General features: G+C 40.9%; 1 protein-coding gene across 1 annotated transcript in view; it reads left to right on the top strand.

The window, feature by feature from the left end:
* Positions 1-5,479: 5,479 nt before the first annotated feature.
* Positions 5,480-19,277, top strand: part of PARVA (parvin alpha) — a 55,611-nt gene continuing 41,813 nt past the window's right edge. The window contains exon 1 of the mRNA XM_009896505.2: positions 5,480-5,757. Coding sequence (XP_009894807.1) covers positions 5,622-5,757 — 136 coding nt within the window. The 5' untranslated portion in view covers positions 5,480-5,621. The remainder of the gene's footprint in view (positions 5,758-19,277) is intronic.

Raw genomic sequence — 19,277 nt, 5'->3', positions numbered from 1 at the left:
TATAAGGTTAATTTTTATTTCTGGTGGAGGAAGGGCCATTTGACTAATGACTACATTTAAGCACTTATTAAAACTACTGTAAATGCAATGTCAGAAATTAATTGTCTAGGTATTTGTAAGTTTTAGTACACTGTGTATTTTTAACAGGAAGTTAAAACAGTAATAAATCCTTACCTTCTGTAAAATGGAAAGGGATTATCAGAGGGGTGGCTACCCTTATGACTGTTAAATACTCAAAGCTTTAGTGTGTCACAGATGAAGGTCTTCTCTAAAATATGCAAAGTGGTAATTTGAAATTACTCATCCAGACTAACTGCATTACAATTACTTGTTAAAATACACCACAGGTAGTATCATAGGATGTGATGAGTGGTGCAGCAGTTAAAGATCGCCTTGAGACTAATTCCCCAAAAGGGCTGCAGAAAGTCTTGTTTGTAATTTCAACATCTGATAGAAAATGGCTATATTTCAACTTTGTTTATCTTGCTGTTCAAGAATAGCTATGCAGATAGGACTGTCTCCTTTCTTACTGTTACATGCATTTGGAGATTTTGGCAAAGCAGATGTGTTGAAATTCTCCTTAGTGCTCAGAGTAATTTAGGTACTTTCTTAAATCTTGAGATAATTCTGCAATTTACAATAGGTAGTATTCCCAGCTGTATGTATGATGCACTACATTTTCAAACTGAAAAAAAACCAACCAAACAAACAAGGAGGAATGGAAGGACTGTTTCTTTTTGAGTATCTCTTTACCTTATGCTCTGACAAGATTTGATGTTCTCATTATTTCATGAATGGTGCTAATTTGAGCAGTTGCCTATGGTACAGCCAAAGCTAGAAGCATTCCTGTTCCAAAGGTTTTGAACTAAAAAACTTTTTGGTAGGTACTTGTAGGGTACCAGATACACTGGATTTCGTCACAGTAGTTTATGAATGACCTTAACTTTTTGGTGTATTGTAAGAAATTTTAAAATACCTTTTCTAAAGATAAAAGCAAGCTTTTACCACTAACCACAGATAAATAATACACCTCTGTTGGTGGGATATTTATGTATTTATATTTATTTATTGCTTAAAGATGGTAGAAGTGTCAGGTTACATGTTACTTGCTTGTTGTCTCTGATAAATTGTGTGTTTCTAGCAGCTGGGCACAATGGATAGCTTTATCAATTTGGTAAATAACATATAAACTAAGATTTTAAAGCAATGTTCTCAGTTACTATAACATTTAAGCCTTAAAACAGCATGTGGGTGGGGCTTTAACAATACAACCTGTCTTTTATCACAGTGGAAAAATATAGCACAATCCTTGAATGTGTTCCAAAATTGCCATCAGACATTGTGTTTTCTGTCATTCATAGGCTAAGCATACCTGATCTTCAGATTGCTTTGAAGAGTCATAATGCTTTCAAGGTATTTTTTTAAAGTTCAAAAGCAAACTTCTTAGTGGAGAGGAATTTGGCAGAAACCTCCAGTTCTATCAGTCACAGTTTGGATTTTTCACCTCACATTCACAATCTAAAAGGACCATTCACCTTAGTGTTGCTGCTGTACAAAGAAGAAGAGGAAGGGCACCCTCAGAAACATGAGGCCTATAGTACTGAGGTGGAGATTGCTACCCCCTGCGTGCTTGCCCAGGGGAGATGCACAGACTGCAGTCACTCATGTTCAGGTTGCTCTGAATTGTACTTAAGACCTGAGATTTCAATTTACAGCAGGTAACCTGTTCAGCTATGATACCAAATGTGCAAGGGTGCTTTCCTTTTAGTCCCAAAGATTTGAGTTCTTGAGAGTATTAGGCTCAAAAGAAACTGAGGACGAACAGGATTTAATGGACCTCAAAAAAAAACAAACCCAAACCACTATTAGGCTGCTGTCACCCTGCTTGATATTAAGTACCTCACAACACTAGATTAAAAAATGAACTCTTCAAGGGATTTAGGAAAATAATAAACTCAAGTCATTTAAAGCTGGTCTTCATATATTGTGAGAGTAGAGAAAGGAGCGGGGGGAAGAGAAGCTATATGCACTATTCACAGGTCAATTTAATATGGTTGGCTTGTATTAGGAATGTATTTCAACACTGGTTTGGTTATGAGTCTTCTTGCTGCTCAATCTTTTCTGTAAACTGACTCTCTAACTTACAATAGATTTGTTCCTTTTTGAATCCTTGGCACTGTCATTGAGTATAATGTGATGTGCTGGAACGTATTGACTATGTCTAAATGGCTTAGATGTCAGCAATTTTCTACTGGAAAAAATAAAATTGTATCTCACTCTCTGAAGTCCTTGAGTCATTTCCATAGCAATTTCTCTCCATGGGTATCTGTAATGTAATAATGTGTGTCTAGGAAAGATCTATAGGTAAGAAATTAGATCAATTTCTTAATTCTTATACTGGTAAGTAAATCACACCATCTTGCAGTTCATAGATTCATTTTATAGTTTAGGAATAATGAACCCCTGGAGTTACAGGGCAGTCAATACTACCTTTAGCACAACAGGTTTCAAAATCCATGAGATCAACAACTTCCTCACATCCTTATACATGAATTCCCCACCTAATTTCCTCAGATATGACATACAAATTATAATAGCTCCTTGAAGACCTGAAGGAAAGGTCTGCTAGAGCAGAGGTACAACTAGGAGAAAAATTGTTAGGAGAAAACTCAAGAAAAAAAAATAAATTATTGTACAGGCTTAACCAGCTTGGCTGCTGCCATGCTTTCTTGCTAGCCTAGCCCATGGTTGCTATACATACATACATACATATAGAATACATACACAGAATAAACCAGGTTGGAAGAGACCTTCAAGATCATCACGTCCAACCCATCAACCAATCCAATACCACCTAAACAACTAACCCATGGCACCAAGCACCCCCTTAAGTCTTCTCCTGAAAACCTCCAATGATGGTGACTCCACCACCTCCCCAGGCAGCCCATTCCAATGGGCAATCACTCTTTCTGTATAGAACTTTTTCCTAACATCTAGCCTGAACCTCCCCTGGTGCAGCCTGAGACTGTGTCCTCTTGTCCTGGTACTGGATACTATGTACCCTGCCTCTTCTGCTTCATTTGCAAAGTAAGATTCTACCATGGGACTCAGAATGATCACAAAACAAAGGAAATAAAAACAAGGTGTGCATGGACAGCGATGCAGGTGAGTAAGAATTATTTGAAGTATGTGGATTTAGCCTTCTTTTATTGCATGGCAGATGTAGATATGTGATCAGGATATAATTAATTTGAGCCACTGGTTTGCTCATCTGTAAGAACAAGGTGCTGACAGGGAGCATGGTGAGAGCTCTCATGGTCTGATCCAGATTTCTATGTCAGATGCAGCAAGGCCAGCCTGAATAGCAGCAGCCTGCCGACTGCTGTGTCCTCTGTGTGAGCACAGATTGTGAAAGTATTCAATTATTGCACACCAAAAACCTAGCCAAATAAAAATCTCCATTGAATTTCTATTGCTGCAGCTTTTATTTGTGGTCAAAATACTGTAGAAATAAAACCTAGGCAATTAAACTGAACATTTCTGCATCTGCCATAATCTAAATGTTGTGGATATAAATATAAGGCCTTTCTGTGCTGAATGCAATGTTAATCTAAGGTCATACATCCATATATATTCCTTGATTAAAAGAAAAGTATAGTCTATGTAGTTCTAAATTTAAGATACAGATATGTTTTTCACATAAAATTTATTTTCCTATTTTGATGTTAAGCACCTATTCCTCATGAGGCTATTCAATAAGTAATATTGTATTTTTCATTAATTCACATATGCTGAGTGTAGTGAAATAGGGAAGAAGGATGCTGGGTCTTTTCAGTTATTTTGTAGGATACATGGCAAATGCATGCTGAATTCTGACTTTCCCTTCCTGCATGACCCAGTACCTGCTACTGTTTGTGAGATTTGCCTTTCATTTTTTTTTCTGCTTTTAAAACAAATGTAGTGGTATAAAGTGCTATTTGACAAAATGTTGTCTCTTCTGCCAGCCCAGAAAATCCTGTATTGATATCTATGTGTAATCATTTGGGTCCAAATGGAAATTTAGTTATTTTCTGTTTGAAAATGCTACAGATGCATATGCATATCACAAAGGGCACGACATATTTATTTCTTCTTCCTTTGTAATAACCTTTTATTATGTTCTTAAAAATTATTCAGAAATGTTTATCTCCTTATCCAGACAGTGTGAGTAGCATTTCTGTAAGAGGAGGTTAATGTGTGAAATTCAGACTGTTCTGTAGACAACAGCCCCAAGACACAATCAGTGCTATGAGCCAAAGAACAAATGCAAGGAAAGAGATTGTGCTAATGGCTTGAACTCATACCTGCTTTTAACTGATGGCAGTATGGATAAAAAAAGTTTTTCTCCAGGGCATATACTAACAAATACACATTGATGTCTACCCCTCATCAGCTAACCAATGTTACCAGCTTGTAAAAACACAACAATTATTAGCTGATTTAGAAATATCCTCACGGTAATTTCATTTCACTTATTATGCCTAATGGATAACTAGATATTTGCATGAAGTGTGTGTGGCTTTTTGCCTGAATTGTTAATCGAGTGATTAAGCGGTAAGTGAAAGTGGTGCATCCAGATGACATTAATGCTGTTCCAGGCTTGGTGGCCTCCTGAACCAGAGAAAATTATCTGTTTTAAAGATACTTCTCTCTTAAGCTACTCATCTGCAAATCAAAGTAGGGGTGATGCCATGCTAAGTCACCTTTCTTTTCCACTGGCTTTTAAACTGGTCTGACTGCAACAGTTGGTTTGTGTGTCTATGATGATACCAGCTGCCTCTGACCACAAATGTAACCAAAACCTCCAGGCAGAGGGCTATTTTGCAACGATGTGCTCAAAATTGCCACGTATGTAGTAAGCTTGAGTTTTTAACTTGCACAGACCTCTTGATACTAGCTCTATTAGCACTGATCACAGGGTGTAGAAACACGTCTCTGCATTTGTGAGCCCACATCTTTCCGGGGTCTTCATTTGGAAATAGTTACAGAGGAACTGAGCTGTCTGAGCCCTGGTCCTGCTCCTCCCTACCTGCACTTAACTTTTGGCACCCATTCTAACCAGCACGGCCACACATGCAGTCACCTACACTGCTGGTTTGATCAACCACCCTGAGTTAGTGACAGGCTCTACCACGAAGGCGCAGCAATTGCAGCACAAAGGTGGATGGACAGTGTCCCGAAGCATTGTCCTGTGCCTCTAGGGTACAGCTGACTACCCGAAAGCTGTGGCACCCAGCATGGCCTTTGCACCACTTTGGGCTGCAACCCTGCCCGGGCAGGGGGCAAAATGGCTGAAGCCCCTGAAGAGCAGTGTGGGGAGGGGCGGCCGTTGTGTTGAGGAAGGGTCGTTGGGCCGAGGAGGGGCCCGGTGGCGGGAGCAGCGCGGGCTCTCCCCGGCGGGCGCCGAGCAGGCGGGAGGGCGGGCGCGAGGGAGGGAAGGAGCGGGAGAGCCGGGAGCGTGGAGCAGGAGCTGCCTCAAATGCTTGAAATAATTCCGCTTCCGTTCAGAGCCGGGATCAGCCTGCCACGGCATCGGGGCCTCGGACCCGTCTCCTCCGTCCCCCAGAGCCAGTTGGGCTATCATGGCAACCTCCCCACAGAAGTCCCCTTCTTCCCCCAAGTCCCCCACACCTAAATCTCCTCCGTCCAGAAAGAAAGATGACTCCTTTCTAGGGAAACTCGGCGGCACGCTGGCGAGGAGGAAAAAAGCCAAAGAAGGTAAAATTTACCGGTTTGCACATTTCCTGGGAGTTACCTTAAAATGGGGGGGGGGGGGGGGGGGGGGGGAAGGAGGAAGGAGGAGACGGGGGAGAGGAAAAAGCTCAGGGGAGCGGGAGGAAGGGGCTGAGGGGGGAAGGACGGGTGGGGTGGGGTGGGCAGGCGAGTAGCGAGGGAGGAGCGCGCCGCCGTGTCCCCGTGGCTTCGCCAGGACCGGGTGGGGGCCGCGGTGCCGCTGCCCGGTGCCAGCGCGTCACGGTGGGGAGTGCGGGAGAACGGGTGGTCGCCGGCCTGGAGACGCTGTACAAGGGCCCCGGCCCCGGGCCGGGTTGTGTTCTGTGGCCGGGGGTGGCGGGCGGCGGGTGTTGGGAGCTGCGGGGGTGGGGCTGGGCGAGCGGAGCCTCCTGTATGTGGGGCAGTGCTGGGCTCTTACCGCGGGACAGGCCGAGGTGCCTGGGCTGGAGAAGGGGAGCGCTTCCCCCGCAGTAGGTGAAGCGTCCGGAGGAAGAGGGCCGCGGCGGCCTGCGTGCCTGGCAGGCCTGCGTGCGCGGGCGGCTGGCAGCCCGGCGCCGCTGAGCAGCCTGGCCAGGTGGCGGGCGGTGCACATCTCGGCCGTATCTCGCAGCCCCTCAGGAGTTTGTGCCTTTGAAGTTGTGCAGAGCTCCGAAACTGGATGTTCGAGTCTTTGACTTACAATGCTGATGTACAGCGTGGTCAGTGCCCATCACTCGCGTGCAATGCGAGATGAATGTTTATAGTAGTGATCGTGCCTTAGAGGATTAAAACTTTACTTGATTATTCTTGTAGTAAGCAAAAAAACCCGGGCCTCACAAAGGTAGAGCTTTGAAGAACACTGAGCATGTACAGCAGAGACTGTGTCTTTGTCCATACATGTGCATTAATATCCACTCACTACTGAATTTGCCTATTTAAAATCCTATGAGACAGGGAATTGGAATTTAACCTCACTCACCCATCATTTGCACAGTTGATGTAATTTGTATATCGTGCAAGCAGAGCCAAAGTCACCGTCATTGCAAAACATTTTTTCTAAGCAATATTAATTTTTTGCAAGTGCAAAGAAGGGTGTTACAGGATCACAGGATGGGTAATGAAATCATGCACAGTATTTCAGAGCAGCACCAGTGCTGCAGATGATAAAACTTTGGCGAGTACAGCCCTGTATTCTTTAGCTATGACACTGTCTTTCTGAGGTGTGTGACCTTGCTTTTCAGTTAAAATGCACATTGCATGATTGTGGTCACATTATTTGGCTTTTTCTGGTTACTGTAGGTGGCTCAGAAGTTGATGCAGTAGTAAATAATAAACTTTATTCATACTTGCTTATTCTGTTAGGGTATTCATGTATATTAGCAGTACTGAGCCGAGAACAGTTTTTTCTGTGATGTTGTAGGTATGCATGGAGATCATTAACCTAGCCTATTTGTAGTAGATATAGTAACTCCAGTATTGTTATTAATGCAGTTTTCCTCAGTGACAGACGTTGTCACAGATCTTCAGCAAACTGTCACAGGCAGCAGTTGCTTTTACCCACAAACTTGTAATCTTACAAAAATACATTATATGAAGTCATACTTTTTCTTGTCATTTCTGTGTCTGTATTGACAGAAACCTGCACCTACCATTTCATTATGTCATAATGTTGGTATTTACCTTTTTGAAATTTTGGAACAACATTAGTGTTGTTCTTGCCCTTTGTGTTTCCCAGTGTTTTGAAACGACAGAAAATAACAGTGGTTTAGAGACTTTTTTTTGAGCTTAAGCAGGTAAATCCTTCCTGTGAAGCCTGTCTTCTTCACGCTTCCTAATCTTTCCTCCACTACAGATATATATACACGCTTGTAGACTATTAATGAATTGTCATCTTGGTTCTTTGTAGGCTGTGACACACGGAAGTTCCCATCTTAATTGTGCTGCCACAGTTTGTATGGCTCCAGGTGTATTTGAAGTCTAGCTGGGAACTTCATATGGGAAGTCAATTGTCTTTCTGGAATCCTTGCTGTGTCACTATGAAAAGCACTTTTTTTTTTCATATATAAGAAGTGTTCTACTGAATTTTAATTGACCTATTTGAATTATTTTGTTTGAACCTGTTTCTGCAACTTCATTTTGAGTAGAGTAATGGTGCAAAGGATTTTTTTTTTCCTGTCAGTAGACTTATTTAAATGCTTTGCAGGCCTTGTCTTTTCTACTGCTCTTGCCTGGTACTGTGTTTAAAATGCGGATGAAGCCGAAAGAGGAACTGATTGCATTTGCTAATAGGTAGTGTAAATGGTAAAAATGGGCCACTGAATGCTAATTTCATACTGGTGCTTCAAAGGTGGCATATAGTGTTTTCTAAGAAAAGGAAATGGCATAAGGAAAGCTTTATCATCACTCTTATATCAGGACTTTTGAGTTTCTGTCTTTTACCTTACCACATCAGTACATCAACCCCAGAGCTCCTTGTGCCGTCAGAATAGCTAAACAATTGGTTTTGATGTTTGACATAATGTGCTTCACCTCCAGCCCCAGTGCATAGCAACTAAATGTTCTTGCAATCTCTCATCTGTGTACTGTGTTAGGTATTCCCATGTCCCTGGATTACTGCCAGAGGCATGTTATAGACATCTGCATAGCTGAATCTGGCTAAAATCTGTTATTATCACCATCGAAATAATTACTGCCTTGGAGCAAGGTCTGATGGGTAGATAAAAATACTTCTGTTAAGTGGAAGGAATTTTGAAAACTGAAAGAAAAAGAGAATAAAGACTCAGTTTGCTCTGAGCATATCTGCATTATATGAGAGGTGTTAAGAAACTGCTAAAGAGGGAGAACATTAAGGTTTTGCTTCCATGCTGTGAAAGGGGATATCTGAGAAGGCCTTCCAACTCTGACCATTGAAGGATTGCTTGGTAGAATAAAGATAATTGCTTCTGAAACACTTTTGTCAGTGTAGACTGAAGACTAAGTTGTTGCTTTATGCTTTGATGGCCCTCCAGATGCAACTCAGATGTGTATGTAAATGAGAGCTCCAACATGCTTGAAGCTGTTCATCATCCATCAAGCCATGCTGTACTGGACTTCTGCAAGAGAAAGAGTAACTGTTGTAGCCATTGGTAGTTTTTGGGTCTGCCTCTCTTGCCTTCCTGCCTCTGCCTCCTCTTTCCACAAGCATTGCTTTCTGCAGTAAACAGAAAGCCATCATCACTTAGCTGTTAGCCCTACTAAGGATCTGTTACTGTTTAGATGTAGCTACATTAGGGCCAGGCACCACTATGCTCTGTGCTGTGCTTCCACAGTGTGAAGAGCCAACTTGCAACCTGTTCTGGTGGATTCTGGATGAAAAAAGTAGTTACATTTTTATTGGTTTGCCTTTCCCTGTTCTATCATTAAGAATGCAGGGCCAGGTGAGGACCCTGGACTTTGATCTGCTGTTCTGGCCCAAGCCATTAATTCTGTGTTCTCTGGTTACCTGCATGTGGGCATAGAGCCACTGAACTTTGGTTTTGCATTCATCTTCCAAAAGCAGCCTTAGATTGTGAAGTCAGGTTAGCTGCTGCAGAAGTATACTTTTTGTTTCCTGTGTTTAATCCTATTTGAGCCTTTTTTTCATTGTCTGAGCCTATGTGTTTCATGCAGGGTAAGACTGAACATGCACAGAATAAGTTGAAGGAAGGAGGGTGGTGAAGGGGAGCAGAGAAGCAGAGCAAGGGAACTGGCTGCAGAAAGCAGCTACTTTCTGAGGTGCTGCTATGCTGGGAGGAGGGAGAATGTCTGACCATAAGACTGTCCATCCCTTGTGCTGACTTGATTGCAGTGGTTACTGCTGAGCTCTTTAGGATGTTGAGAGCAGACACAAGATGAGGGTGCTTGGTTTGGCAGCGCTTGTTGCTGCAGTGGCTCTTACCCATCTGTGGGAAAAGAAGGAGTGGCGGCCACAAGCTTCCAGCTGGACTGTGGTGTCATAGAGACTGACAAGCTTGGGTTGCAGAATTACTGAGTAGTTAAAATTGGAAGGAACCTCTGAAGATGATCTTAAGTTCCAGATGTATGATGCTTCAGGGTTCTAACTGGGAGAAGGTGGGCTGGTCTGCTTCTCCAGGCTCATACCTGTGACTGGCCAGGTGTGAACATGCTCTGTCAGTCCTTTTTGGTATCTGCTGTAGTTGGCTAGATGCACAGCAATTATCTAAATGAAAAGTAAATAAGATTAAAGCGGTGAAGTAAAATTAGCATTAAACAAGTGGTTAAAGAGCCTCCATTGCTTCCAAATTATAGGACAAGAGCCATGGAAAGAAGACAAACAGCTATAGACCAGCTCAGACTGATGTACCCTTCTTTCAATGCTGATTTTTCTTTACATCTCCAGATTTAAAATATGCTATCCCTGATACCAAAATCATAAAAGTATCCATTTGGTCTTAAATGTAAAGGTGGATATAACCATGTGAAGCTGCAGAAGAGAGTTAAGTGTGAAGTTCTCCAATCCATTCTCCATATAGTGAGCATGCTGTTGAGAGAACCTGTAATTTCAGAACTCAGATGCTTCTCTTAGCATTTAATGAATCTGCCCTGAAGGTAAGGGAAAACCAAGAAATGAAGGCTATGACCAAGAGAAGAGTTCTCACTGGGTTTGATTAGTGCTTTAGGGGTTCTGTATCTTCTGAAATGTCTGTGCTTAAAGGCAGCTTTAATTACAATTCAATGCTTCTGTGGATCTTCTTTGGTATCTATCCTACTTTGCTGCCTTCTCAAGCATTAAACCATACCCTCTCTGCAGACTGAATGGTTTAATACTGGGCTCTCCACCTTTCTCACTGAGATTAAGATAAGGACAGGCCAGCTAATTGTTACTTCACTGTATGTAAGATCAAGTGATGCCTATTAATTCACAGATTGTTAGTCTCTTTCAGCTAAATGCTGATGTTGCTGAAGATGAATTCAGCAGTTGTAAGGGCACAGTTCTTTGCCAAGTAAAACTTCAGAAAAGCAGTGATTGTGGTGTCCCTACACTATTGTTGCTTTTCCATCTGCTACTGTTGTCTGGGGTTGATGTACTGATGTGGTAAGGTAAAAGACAGAAATTCAAAAGTCCTGATATAAGAGTGATGATGGTCTGTTGACTTGTGTCCCTAATGACAGGCTATTTTCTTAGCTAAACCGCAACCAAAACAAGAAAGAGATGACTCTTGAAAGGACAATTATTACACTAGGTGCAGTCAGTGCTGTGCTGGGAGCAGTGTAATGCCATTTTTCATGAGACAGGATGAGCTCAAGGCAGAATATTTTGGAGTGCTTCACATATTCACGTGCAGCTCTTCCAAATGAATGTCTGTGGTGGAACTGAAGGCTTAGCTTGCTCTCAGTGTATTCCATGTGTCTTCTCCAGCTTATGGTAGTGCCTTGTTATCTCTGAGCGTGTAACTGTGTATTGTTACGCATTTTCTGTTTGGTGTGCTAGATAACATTACTTGGTTTGAGCACCCTTGTCCCTCTTGGGATTGGGTGTGTGCGTGTGTTGTGAGTGCACCAGTGAGTTAATTCACTTTGGTGACCAGACTGAAATACAATCAGAAGATGTCTTGGACCAAAAGCAAATCAGCAGTCTCAGGTAAAGCCTTCGCCTACCATGCAGCTAACCCTTCACAATTTGCACTCGTGCCAGAGAATACCAAGGCCAGAAGAAAAAACAAAAAACAACCAAACCACGGAAAACCCAGGAACATGACTGGTCAACAGTGAGTTGTATTGGCAGAGCTGTATTGGGAAGATAAGCCACCATCTGTTCACCTGAATCCTGCACCTGACTCGACTGTGCCACTCAACTCAAAATACTAAAGAATTGCAGGGTTAAGTGGCAAGGCTCTGCATTCTGCCACTTGTTCTGCTTTCTTTTTATTTTTGTAGTAGCCCCTGTGAAATAGTTGTGCATGGTGTTATAAATCATTCTTCTATATATGTATATTTAATAAAAAATTAAGGAGAGCACATTACTCATGAGTTAGCAATACTGGTTTTATTACAGTCCTTTAGCACTTCTCTTCCTGGCTTACTGGTGTAGCACTGCATAGTGTATCATGTTTGACAATACCTTACACATACTGTTTTTCTTAGATAATAATTATTGCAAAGCAAAACTTGTGGAAGTGTAGTTCATGGTAGTTGAAATCATAATTGATGCCTTTTGGCTTCTCTGATTTCTGCTTACCATGGACCCTTTCCCCCTTCCTGTGGAGTGATAGAGTAGTCTATGGCAGTGACCCAGTGATGGATGGGATTAACCTTTATTCACAGTGAAACCTGTGACGTTCCACTTGGAAAAAAAGGACTTCAGTCCAGGCAGTGGAGAGGGTGTGCAACAGTTGGCAGTAACCATTGTTCCCCGTCAAAAGCTTTGAGCTGAGACTGAAGGACATGGTGGTGTGAGGAGCGGCCATTCATCTCCAGACTGACAGATTTTCCACACACAGAAATATAATCCCATAGTGCAAAAGTTTTGAAAGCATCAAAAATCCTAAATGTGGTCTAAACATTATAATTTCCTGACTATTTCTTTAGTATAGAGTTTATAATTTTTAATGGAATGCATGTTCAGAAGGTAAATCTGTTACCATGTTTTTGGTATCTCTATTGCAGTTCCATGTAGCACTTGAATCTCTTTTGCCTTCCTTTGCATGCAGTAAAGTAACAGAAGTACTTAGTTGGTGCTGGCTTCTTGGCTTTGATGGCTCCAGCAGTGCACATGCAAACAATTCAGAGAAAGTTAACTATGCTAGAAACAGAGTGGAGAAAGGCAGTTGTGAAATAGTGGGGGTTTTCATACATATTTTTCTGTATTATTCAGAGATACCAGCTTTTTCCACTAGTCATGTTTCTTTGGTCATTTTGATATAGTGCTTTCCTGTGTTCATGTCTGCTAAATATATATATAGCTCTATGCTATGTTAACATGGTTGTTCAATAGGTAAAGTTCAACATAACCCTTTTCAGCTATCGTGCAAGGCAATGGCTACTGGTTTCTTCTTACATTAGAACTTAAGCTTCTCATTTACTTTAGAGGAAAATTGTAAGTTGCATCTTGTGTCTTAGCTTTGGGCTTTCTGACTCCAGCTTGTGTTAGTGCTGCCCTGCAAGTTGTACCTGCACTTCTTTAACTTGTGATTGATCGTTTCCCTGGAATTACAGACAGTCAGAGACTTGGGTGGTAAGCAGTTACAGAGCTATGGTGTCATACTTTGCAAATGAATGGACAAGGGTACAGGCAGCCTAGAGAGGACCTGTGCAGCAAGGGTGGGTGTTAAGGTCAGAGTTTCCCGGTCAAGAATGTCTAAATTGCTCTGCCCTACTTATCCAGCTGTGAGCTGGATTAATGAAGGGGAGAGTTTAGACAGAGAAGTACTTTGGGTACATTTAGTGGGAGAAGTGAGAGATGTTTTCTTTTGTATCTGTACAGGTGGTCCTTTTGAAGCAAGCCAAAATAAGCTTCCTCACCTGGGTAACGGCCTGAATAGGTTGGCAGGGTGTGAATCCATTTTCAGTGCGTATAAAGAAAAGCTAACAGTTTGCCAGTGTACAGCCTTTCATTTATCTTTTTTCCCCTAACGAGTTTCTTTGGCCATCGAGTAAGGCTGAGGCCTTAGAATTTTTTTCTTTTAACCATAGGCGGTTCTAAAGCAGCAAATTATTAATAGTGAAATATTGGTTTAGATGAACACTAATGCACAGGGGATTCTAGAGCAAGCTAGGCAGTGCTGTCAATGATTCAGATTGTTCTTAATTACAATAATGGCATTAGAGGGGCTGTAGTTGCTGTTGGGCACAAAAGAAGATAATGATAATGTCAGAGCGCTCAGAGTAAATGCAGTATAATCTATTGCAGTGCTGGATTCAAAAGATGATATGCCTAACTTGTCGTCAGAGTGCATGAAGAAGAGTAATGGTAAAAGGCCAGAACAGGTTTTCTTGTAACTATGTGGTTCATGGGTTTGGGTTTTGTGGTGGCTTTTTGGCATGTGCTGGGTTTTTTTTGTTTTGTTTTGCCTTTGTTTGGGGTGTGGTTGGGTGTTTCTCCCCTCCCCCAATACTTTCAGGCTTAAGAAAAATACCAAGTCAGATTCATCTCTTTAAAAGATGTATATTAATTTTCCTGGAAGGTGCAATCACATCTGTCCCCTCTGCTCGGAATAAAGAAAATCACCCTTGCTTTGAGAAGAAAAGGAAAGATGTATTTGCTCTCATGCCCTCAACACATTTGGTACTGATCCTGTTAGAATAAAAGAACATGAATTTGTAGATTTGACCCTGAGTCAGAATTTGCCCCATTAACCTCTGGAAATGTGTCCAGCTCTATTTGATGCACGTGATCTCTGTTTTATAACGAGACGAGACAAAAAAAAGCTTGAGCCTTGGGGATATTTCAAGGCTGAATTTGAGTTTTATGGCTAGAGGCCAAATCTGAACTGTAGCACTTACTAAACATTTTAAGGCCACATGCTGTGCACTCAAAATTCATTACTGTAGAGGAAGAGATGTTACTGGTTTACTGCAAAATAAAACGTGCAGCTAAGCAGTGCATGGCCTCATATTCTGCTTTGTTATAATCTGTAGTTATAGGTAAGAACAGTTAATAAACTGGAAAACAGTAGTGGTGTTCCTCATTATACCATGAATGTTCAAAGTGATGACTTCCTAAAAACATTGCAGTGGTGGGTTGGATTGGGGAAAAAAAATCAGCATCCGTTTGATTCGCATCTTTATTATTTTTGTTTATGCTTAACACATTTGAAACAGTTAAAAATGAAACGATACAGAATCTGAATAAATATCTTTCAGGAGTTATTGTCTCATCAACATCATCAGTTGATTCTGTGATGCAGAAAGTTTGGTGCTTAACTGAAAGTTTGGTGTAGAATGCCTAAACTCTTAATAGGAGAGCAGGGTGCAGGTGCTGTATAGGGCACAAGGTGGCTCCAGTTCACGAGGAAAGCTGGCGTGAGCAAAGTGCCAGGAGTTCAGTTCACAGGAATAAGCCTCAAATGTGTCAGAATGGAGCTCAGCATTTCACTGTATTGCAGGTCTGATATTCTGAATATGAACCGAGTCTTACTAGGTGTGTGGAGGAAGGCTGTCGCTAGTCTTCGAGTAGGACCAGTAAATTTAGATTGCATTTTGCATCTTGTATTTCATTTTTGAAAAAGGTACCCTGGTGGATTTTACCAGATGTTTTGAGCTAAGCTGCTTTTAACTGAGTAAAAGGTAACAATTCTGTGTGCAGAAAAACATTTCCAGGGTAAGCTATGGAGAAGACAGAGTTGGTGTACAGTTAGAGGAGAAGTGTAAACTAAGCTAAGCAGAGGATAAAACAGATTCTGAAGTTCATGAGAAAGGCTTTTATCAAGCAGGTCATTAAAATTTAAGGGGTAGAAGAGAGAATAGAATAAGTTGACAGGAAAATGCCATACTATAACCAAACTGAAATAAAAAGTGTTTTGCATGTGTTGGTCCTGCACTCTGTAAGAATGGCATTTTTTGTTTCAGAGTCTCTTTGGAGGGAATTACTTGTCCATTTCTATTGCAAACATCATAATAGCTGATAATAGTCTGCCCTGATACAGAACACTCTCACCTCAGCATTTCTAAACACCTGAGAATTTTGTTTTCTATCCTGAATGAAGAGAGAAAAAAACAAATGTTGTTCCATCCCTGCTGTCTGCTTGTGGCAGGTGGAGCAGAAAAAAGAAGAATTACTTAAAAAGGTTGATTTACTTATGTAATCTTCTGTAGGGTAAGAAGCAGAAAGGAGCAATGATCTCCTGATTTCAGCATTTAGTCTCGCTCCATTAGTTAGCACTGTGCCATAGAGCTTTTGCTGGGTATTTGGACTCTCTTGCATGTCTTGCTGTGGTTTAGATTTTTACATGAAACTGAACTTTTAACTGTTGGGCATGTTTTGGGTTTTTTTTGGGTGGGGTGTTGCTTTTTTGTTTGGTTTTTCTTTTTTGTTGTTACAACAGTTTATCTGGTGTTTAGTTCTTTTGTTAGTGTGAACTAGGCAAGAGTTCTACGTTTTGCATTTCTTAATTTGTTTCACATACTGTTGCAGCAGGCATTGTATTAGATAAATATATGAAGAAATAACATTTCTTAGAGTGATCTTTGTCTCTGTGCTGAAGAAGGAGGGTTTAGTTAAGGGGTTTAGGCTGTTTTAGTTACTAATGATCTTTCTCAAAGTCAGGTGTTAAATCAATAAATCTAACTTTGCCACATTATTTGTTTTAAAAGTCTTTAAGTTTACAGTTTTCTTAATCTGTTTTGCTATATTTAACATTAGATGTTAGGTACAAGACCTGTGGAGAGCTAGTATTAAAAATTAGTGCAAAGCACCATTTTGACTTAGATTCTCTGTATTTTCAGTTTTACAGATGCATTTTATTGAAAATAACTGTGGGCATGATTGCAATTAGCAGCTCCCCATATTAGATGTAATCCCTTTGTTCTTCATTCAGATGGAACTCCCACCAAGGTCAAACAAAGTTTTGACTGAATAAGGAATACAACAACCGACTTTAGTTTTAGTACATATAGGGCCAGATTGTGGGTCACAGCCAGCTTTGAAATGTACAGTTCCAGTGATTCCAGATCTGGTGCATAATAGGCAGATCCTTCACACTGTTATGATAGTACTTTATTAACATGTCAAATGCAGAAGAAGAAAACCTGACAGTTTCATGGCTGCTCAGAATCTTATTAGCATGTCTTAATGTTTTGTGTTTCTGAGCTGAAATTATGCAAATATGTCTTCAGAAACATTTGCCTGTTTTCATGAGAGAGTGAAGAAAATAGAAGTAATCAAAAATTGGAATTAAATGCTCAAATAGTTTGGCCAATTAATAAATCTGCAGTTTCAGAATAGAAGGTTTGTGGGCTGGAGCTGGCTCTTAACTTAATGTTAACTTACATTTAATTAGCCAGACCAGATGGAAGCTGGCTAAGCTTTGCGTGGAGGCTTGTGGGAAAAAGACATAATCTTCCATTTTGTCAAAGGGACTAATACCACAGATTAAAGGTTGGTGTTCTTTTCAGAATTTAGAGGGTGGATGCATAGTGGCTGATGGCAAGAAACAGCAAGGGCACTAACAAAATTAGCTTAACCCCTAGATGACTAGTGTACCAGCTCTGCTTGATTTAATTCTCCAGTTCAAACCAACGGTCTCCAGTTTCAGTAATAAATCCCAGAGAGATAAGAATGACTATAAATTTTATTCTTCTGACAGGGAAGTAGAGTCATATGTACACAGGATAGAGAGATGAAGCTCTAGGAAAGGTTTTCTTACTCGACTGTGTAAACAATTCATGCTGTTCAGATGCTAAGCACTTGGGATCAGTCTGACAAACCACTTAATTCCTCGCTTAACAATAAGCATGCAAGTAGACAAGTGGAGAAGTCAAGAAACCATTCACATGTTCGAAGAGGTGCATACATGGATCAAGTCAGTGTGATGAGCTTAAGGTCTAAATCAGACCCATACTATATTAAGACTTGAAAATGTAGTAGAAAGAGTAAAACTGATCTGTCAGATTGAACCTTAAGCATAGCTGCAACAAATGGCACAGTTTTAAAAATGAGAAAACTGCAGTCCATTAAAAAAAAAAAAAAAAAAAGGAAAGAAAGGGCTTGGTTTATGCTAATTGTTTGAGCATTTAACCAGTCCTTGGGGATACTCTTGAGAGGTTTCAGCAAGGTAGAACAGAGTGCTTTCTGAAGTGGAGAGTAATAACTTGCATACTAAGAAAATGAGACAGACTTAGTGTTACCATGAAACATCAAATGCCACATTGTGTGCAGAAAGTAAGGCAACATGCTGCAGTAGACAGCAATTATAACTTTGCCATCTTTGTGTGTATTATTTACAGTGTAAATACTTGTGCAAAGAGTAGCTTGGGAACAGAGGCTGGGAAATAAGCACCTGCTTGTTGAATCAGGTTTGTGTCTGTGTTCATGTCCAGCAACAGGGAATTAGACATTTGGTGGGCTTTACCAACTGAGATGCAGGCACCTGGAGAGCCTGGTAGGTGTCTTTTGGATACCTGAATACATACCTGACCTCAGTACCTAAATAGCTACTTAAATTCCTACAATATCTGATCTTCTGTTAGTCTAACATGGTGTATAAAAATACACTTAGAAATAAGCCTAGGTTGCAGGATCTAAACTTTCCCATATTGGGAAATTCAGGTTCTCTGGCAGTGCTGAAGTCTATTGGTGTGTAACTGCAGAGAAGAAGGAAATGTCTCCAAACTGCCTTTGTGCCTTCCTTGGTCCTTAAAAGGATGGCATGGAGCTAGCATCTGGGACTTCAGAGGTGGCTTTGGGGGTATGTGGTATTCTTAGCCTTCCCTCCCCATTCACCAGGACTTAAATCCAGAAGTGAAGAATCCCAAACCAGACTCTGTAATGCAATGCAAGGAGGTAGATACAACACTAAATTTTTATACAGGCAAATTGTCAGACTGTCTCCTTCCCAACTAACACATGTGAATGTTGTGACATGTCATTCAAAAGGGGGAATTCCAACTAGATCTAGGCAAAAAATTAGACTGTTGACAAAAATAAAATACCGTTGGCATGACATAGTTCACCTGTAATACATTGACAAATGGCTACAAATGTGTTGACGAGACCCTGAGGAATTACAGCTCCCCAGTATGTTACTGTTATTTTAGTGCACCTTGCAAGGTCCAAATATTAGTGAATGAAGGCAAGCCCATTACCTTTTTCCCTAAACACATAAGAGATAGAATAATGTTATAGCTATAAATACACACACTTTTTTACACTTTATCTCAAACCTCAAATCTTTAATCCAAACCACACATGCACACAGATCATGTGGAACACACAATATACAGCCTCTCCTGACAAGTCTCGTTCCCTGCCATGGGATCAAGACACACTCAGGTCTAAAATTTTCATGTGAAGCCAGGCTTGTTGAGTTGTTATGTGCTGACATTTTAAACTGAATGCAGGAATTAGTCTCCTCTCATTTTCTAAGTTATGCTGGACCAAAATCTAAGCAACAGCAATGCTAGTGAAAATACAGAGGCAACCTCAGAGTCAGCAGAATCTCAGTGGCATAAAATTAGTATGCGGACCAGACCTAAATCATAATTCCTGTTGATTTCTCTTGTGGCACAAAGATATTACTCAGCAAGTGTAAAGGCACCACAACTGGTTACCAAATAGCTTACTCAGTGTTATGATATTATTTCCCAAGTGAAAAACTACAGTGTACTGACTAGTAAGGATGTCCAAAACTGGCTATGAGTTTGTGCTAGAGTAAGGAAGAAAAAATCCCTTGATTTATAGACCTCTGCAATAACAAGCCCCACTTTCTTGTTACTCTCTCTGCCTTCCATTCAGTCTTCATGTTACTTGAGTTGGATTTCCTTTAGGCCTGGATCCTATTCACTAAACTGCAGTAATACACCAATTCCATCTTGAGATCTCCTTTTCCAGA

This window comes from Dryobates pubescens, chromosome 22 (genome assembly GCF_014839835.1).
Source record: "Dryobates pubescens isolate bDryPub1 chromosome 22, bDryPub1.pri, whole genome shotgun sequence".
NCBI lineage: Eukaryota > Metazoa > Chordata > Aves > Piciformes > Picidae > Dryobates > Dryobates pubescens.
This window is presented reverse-complemented; position numbering and strand designations above follow the sequence as displayed.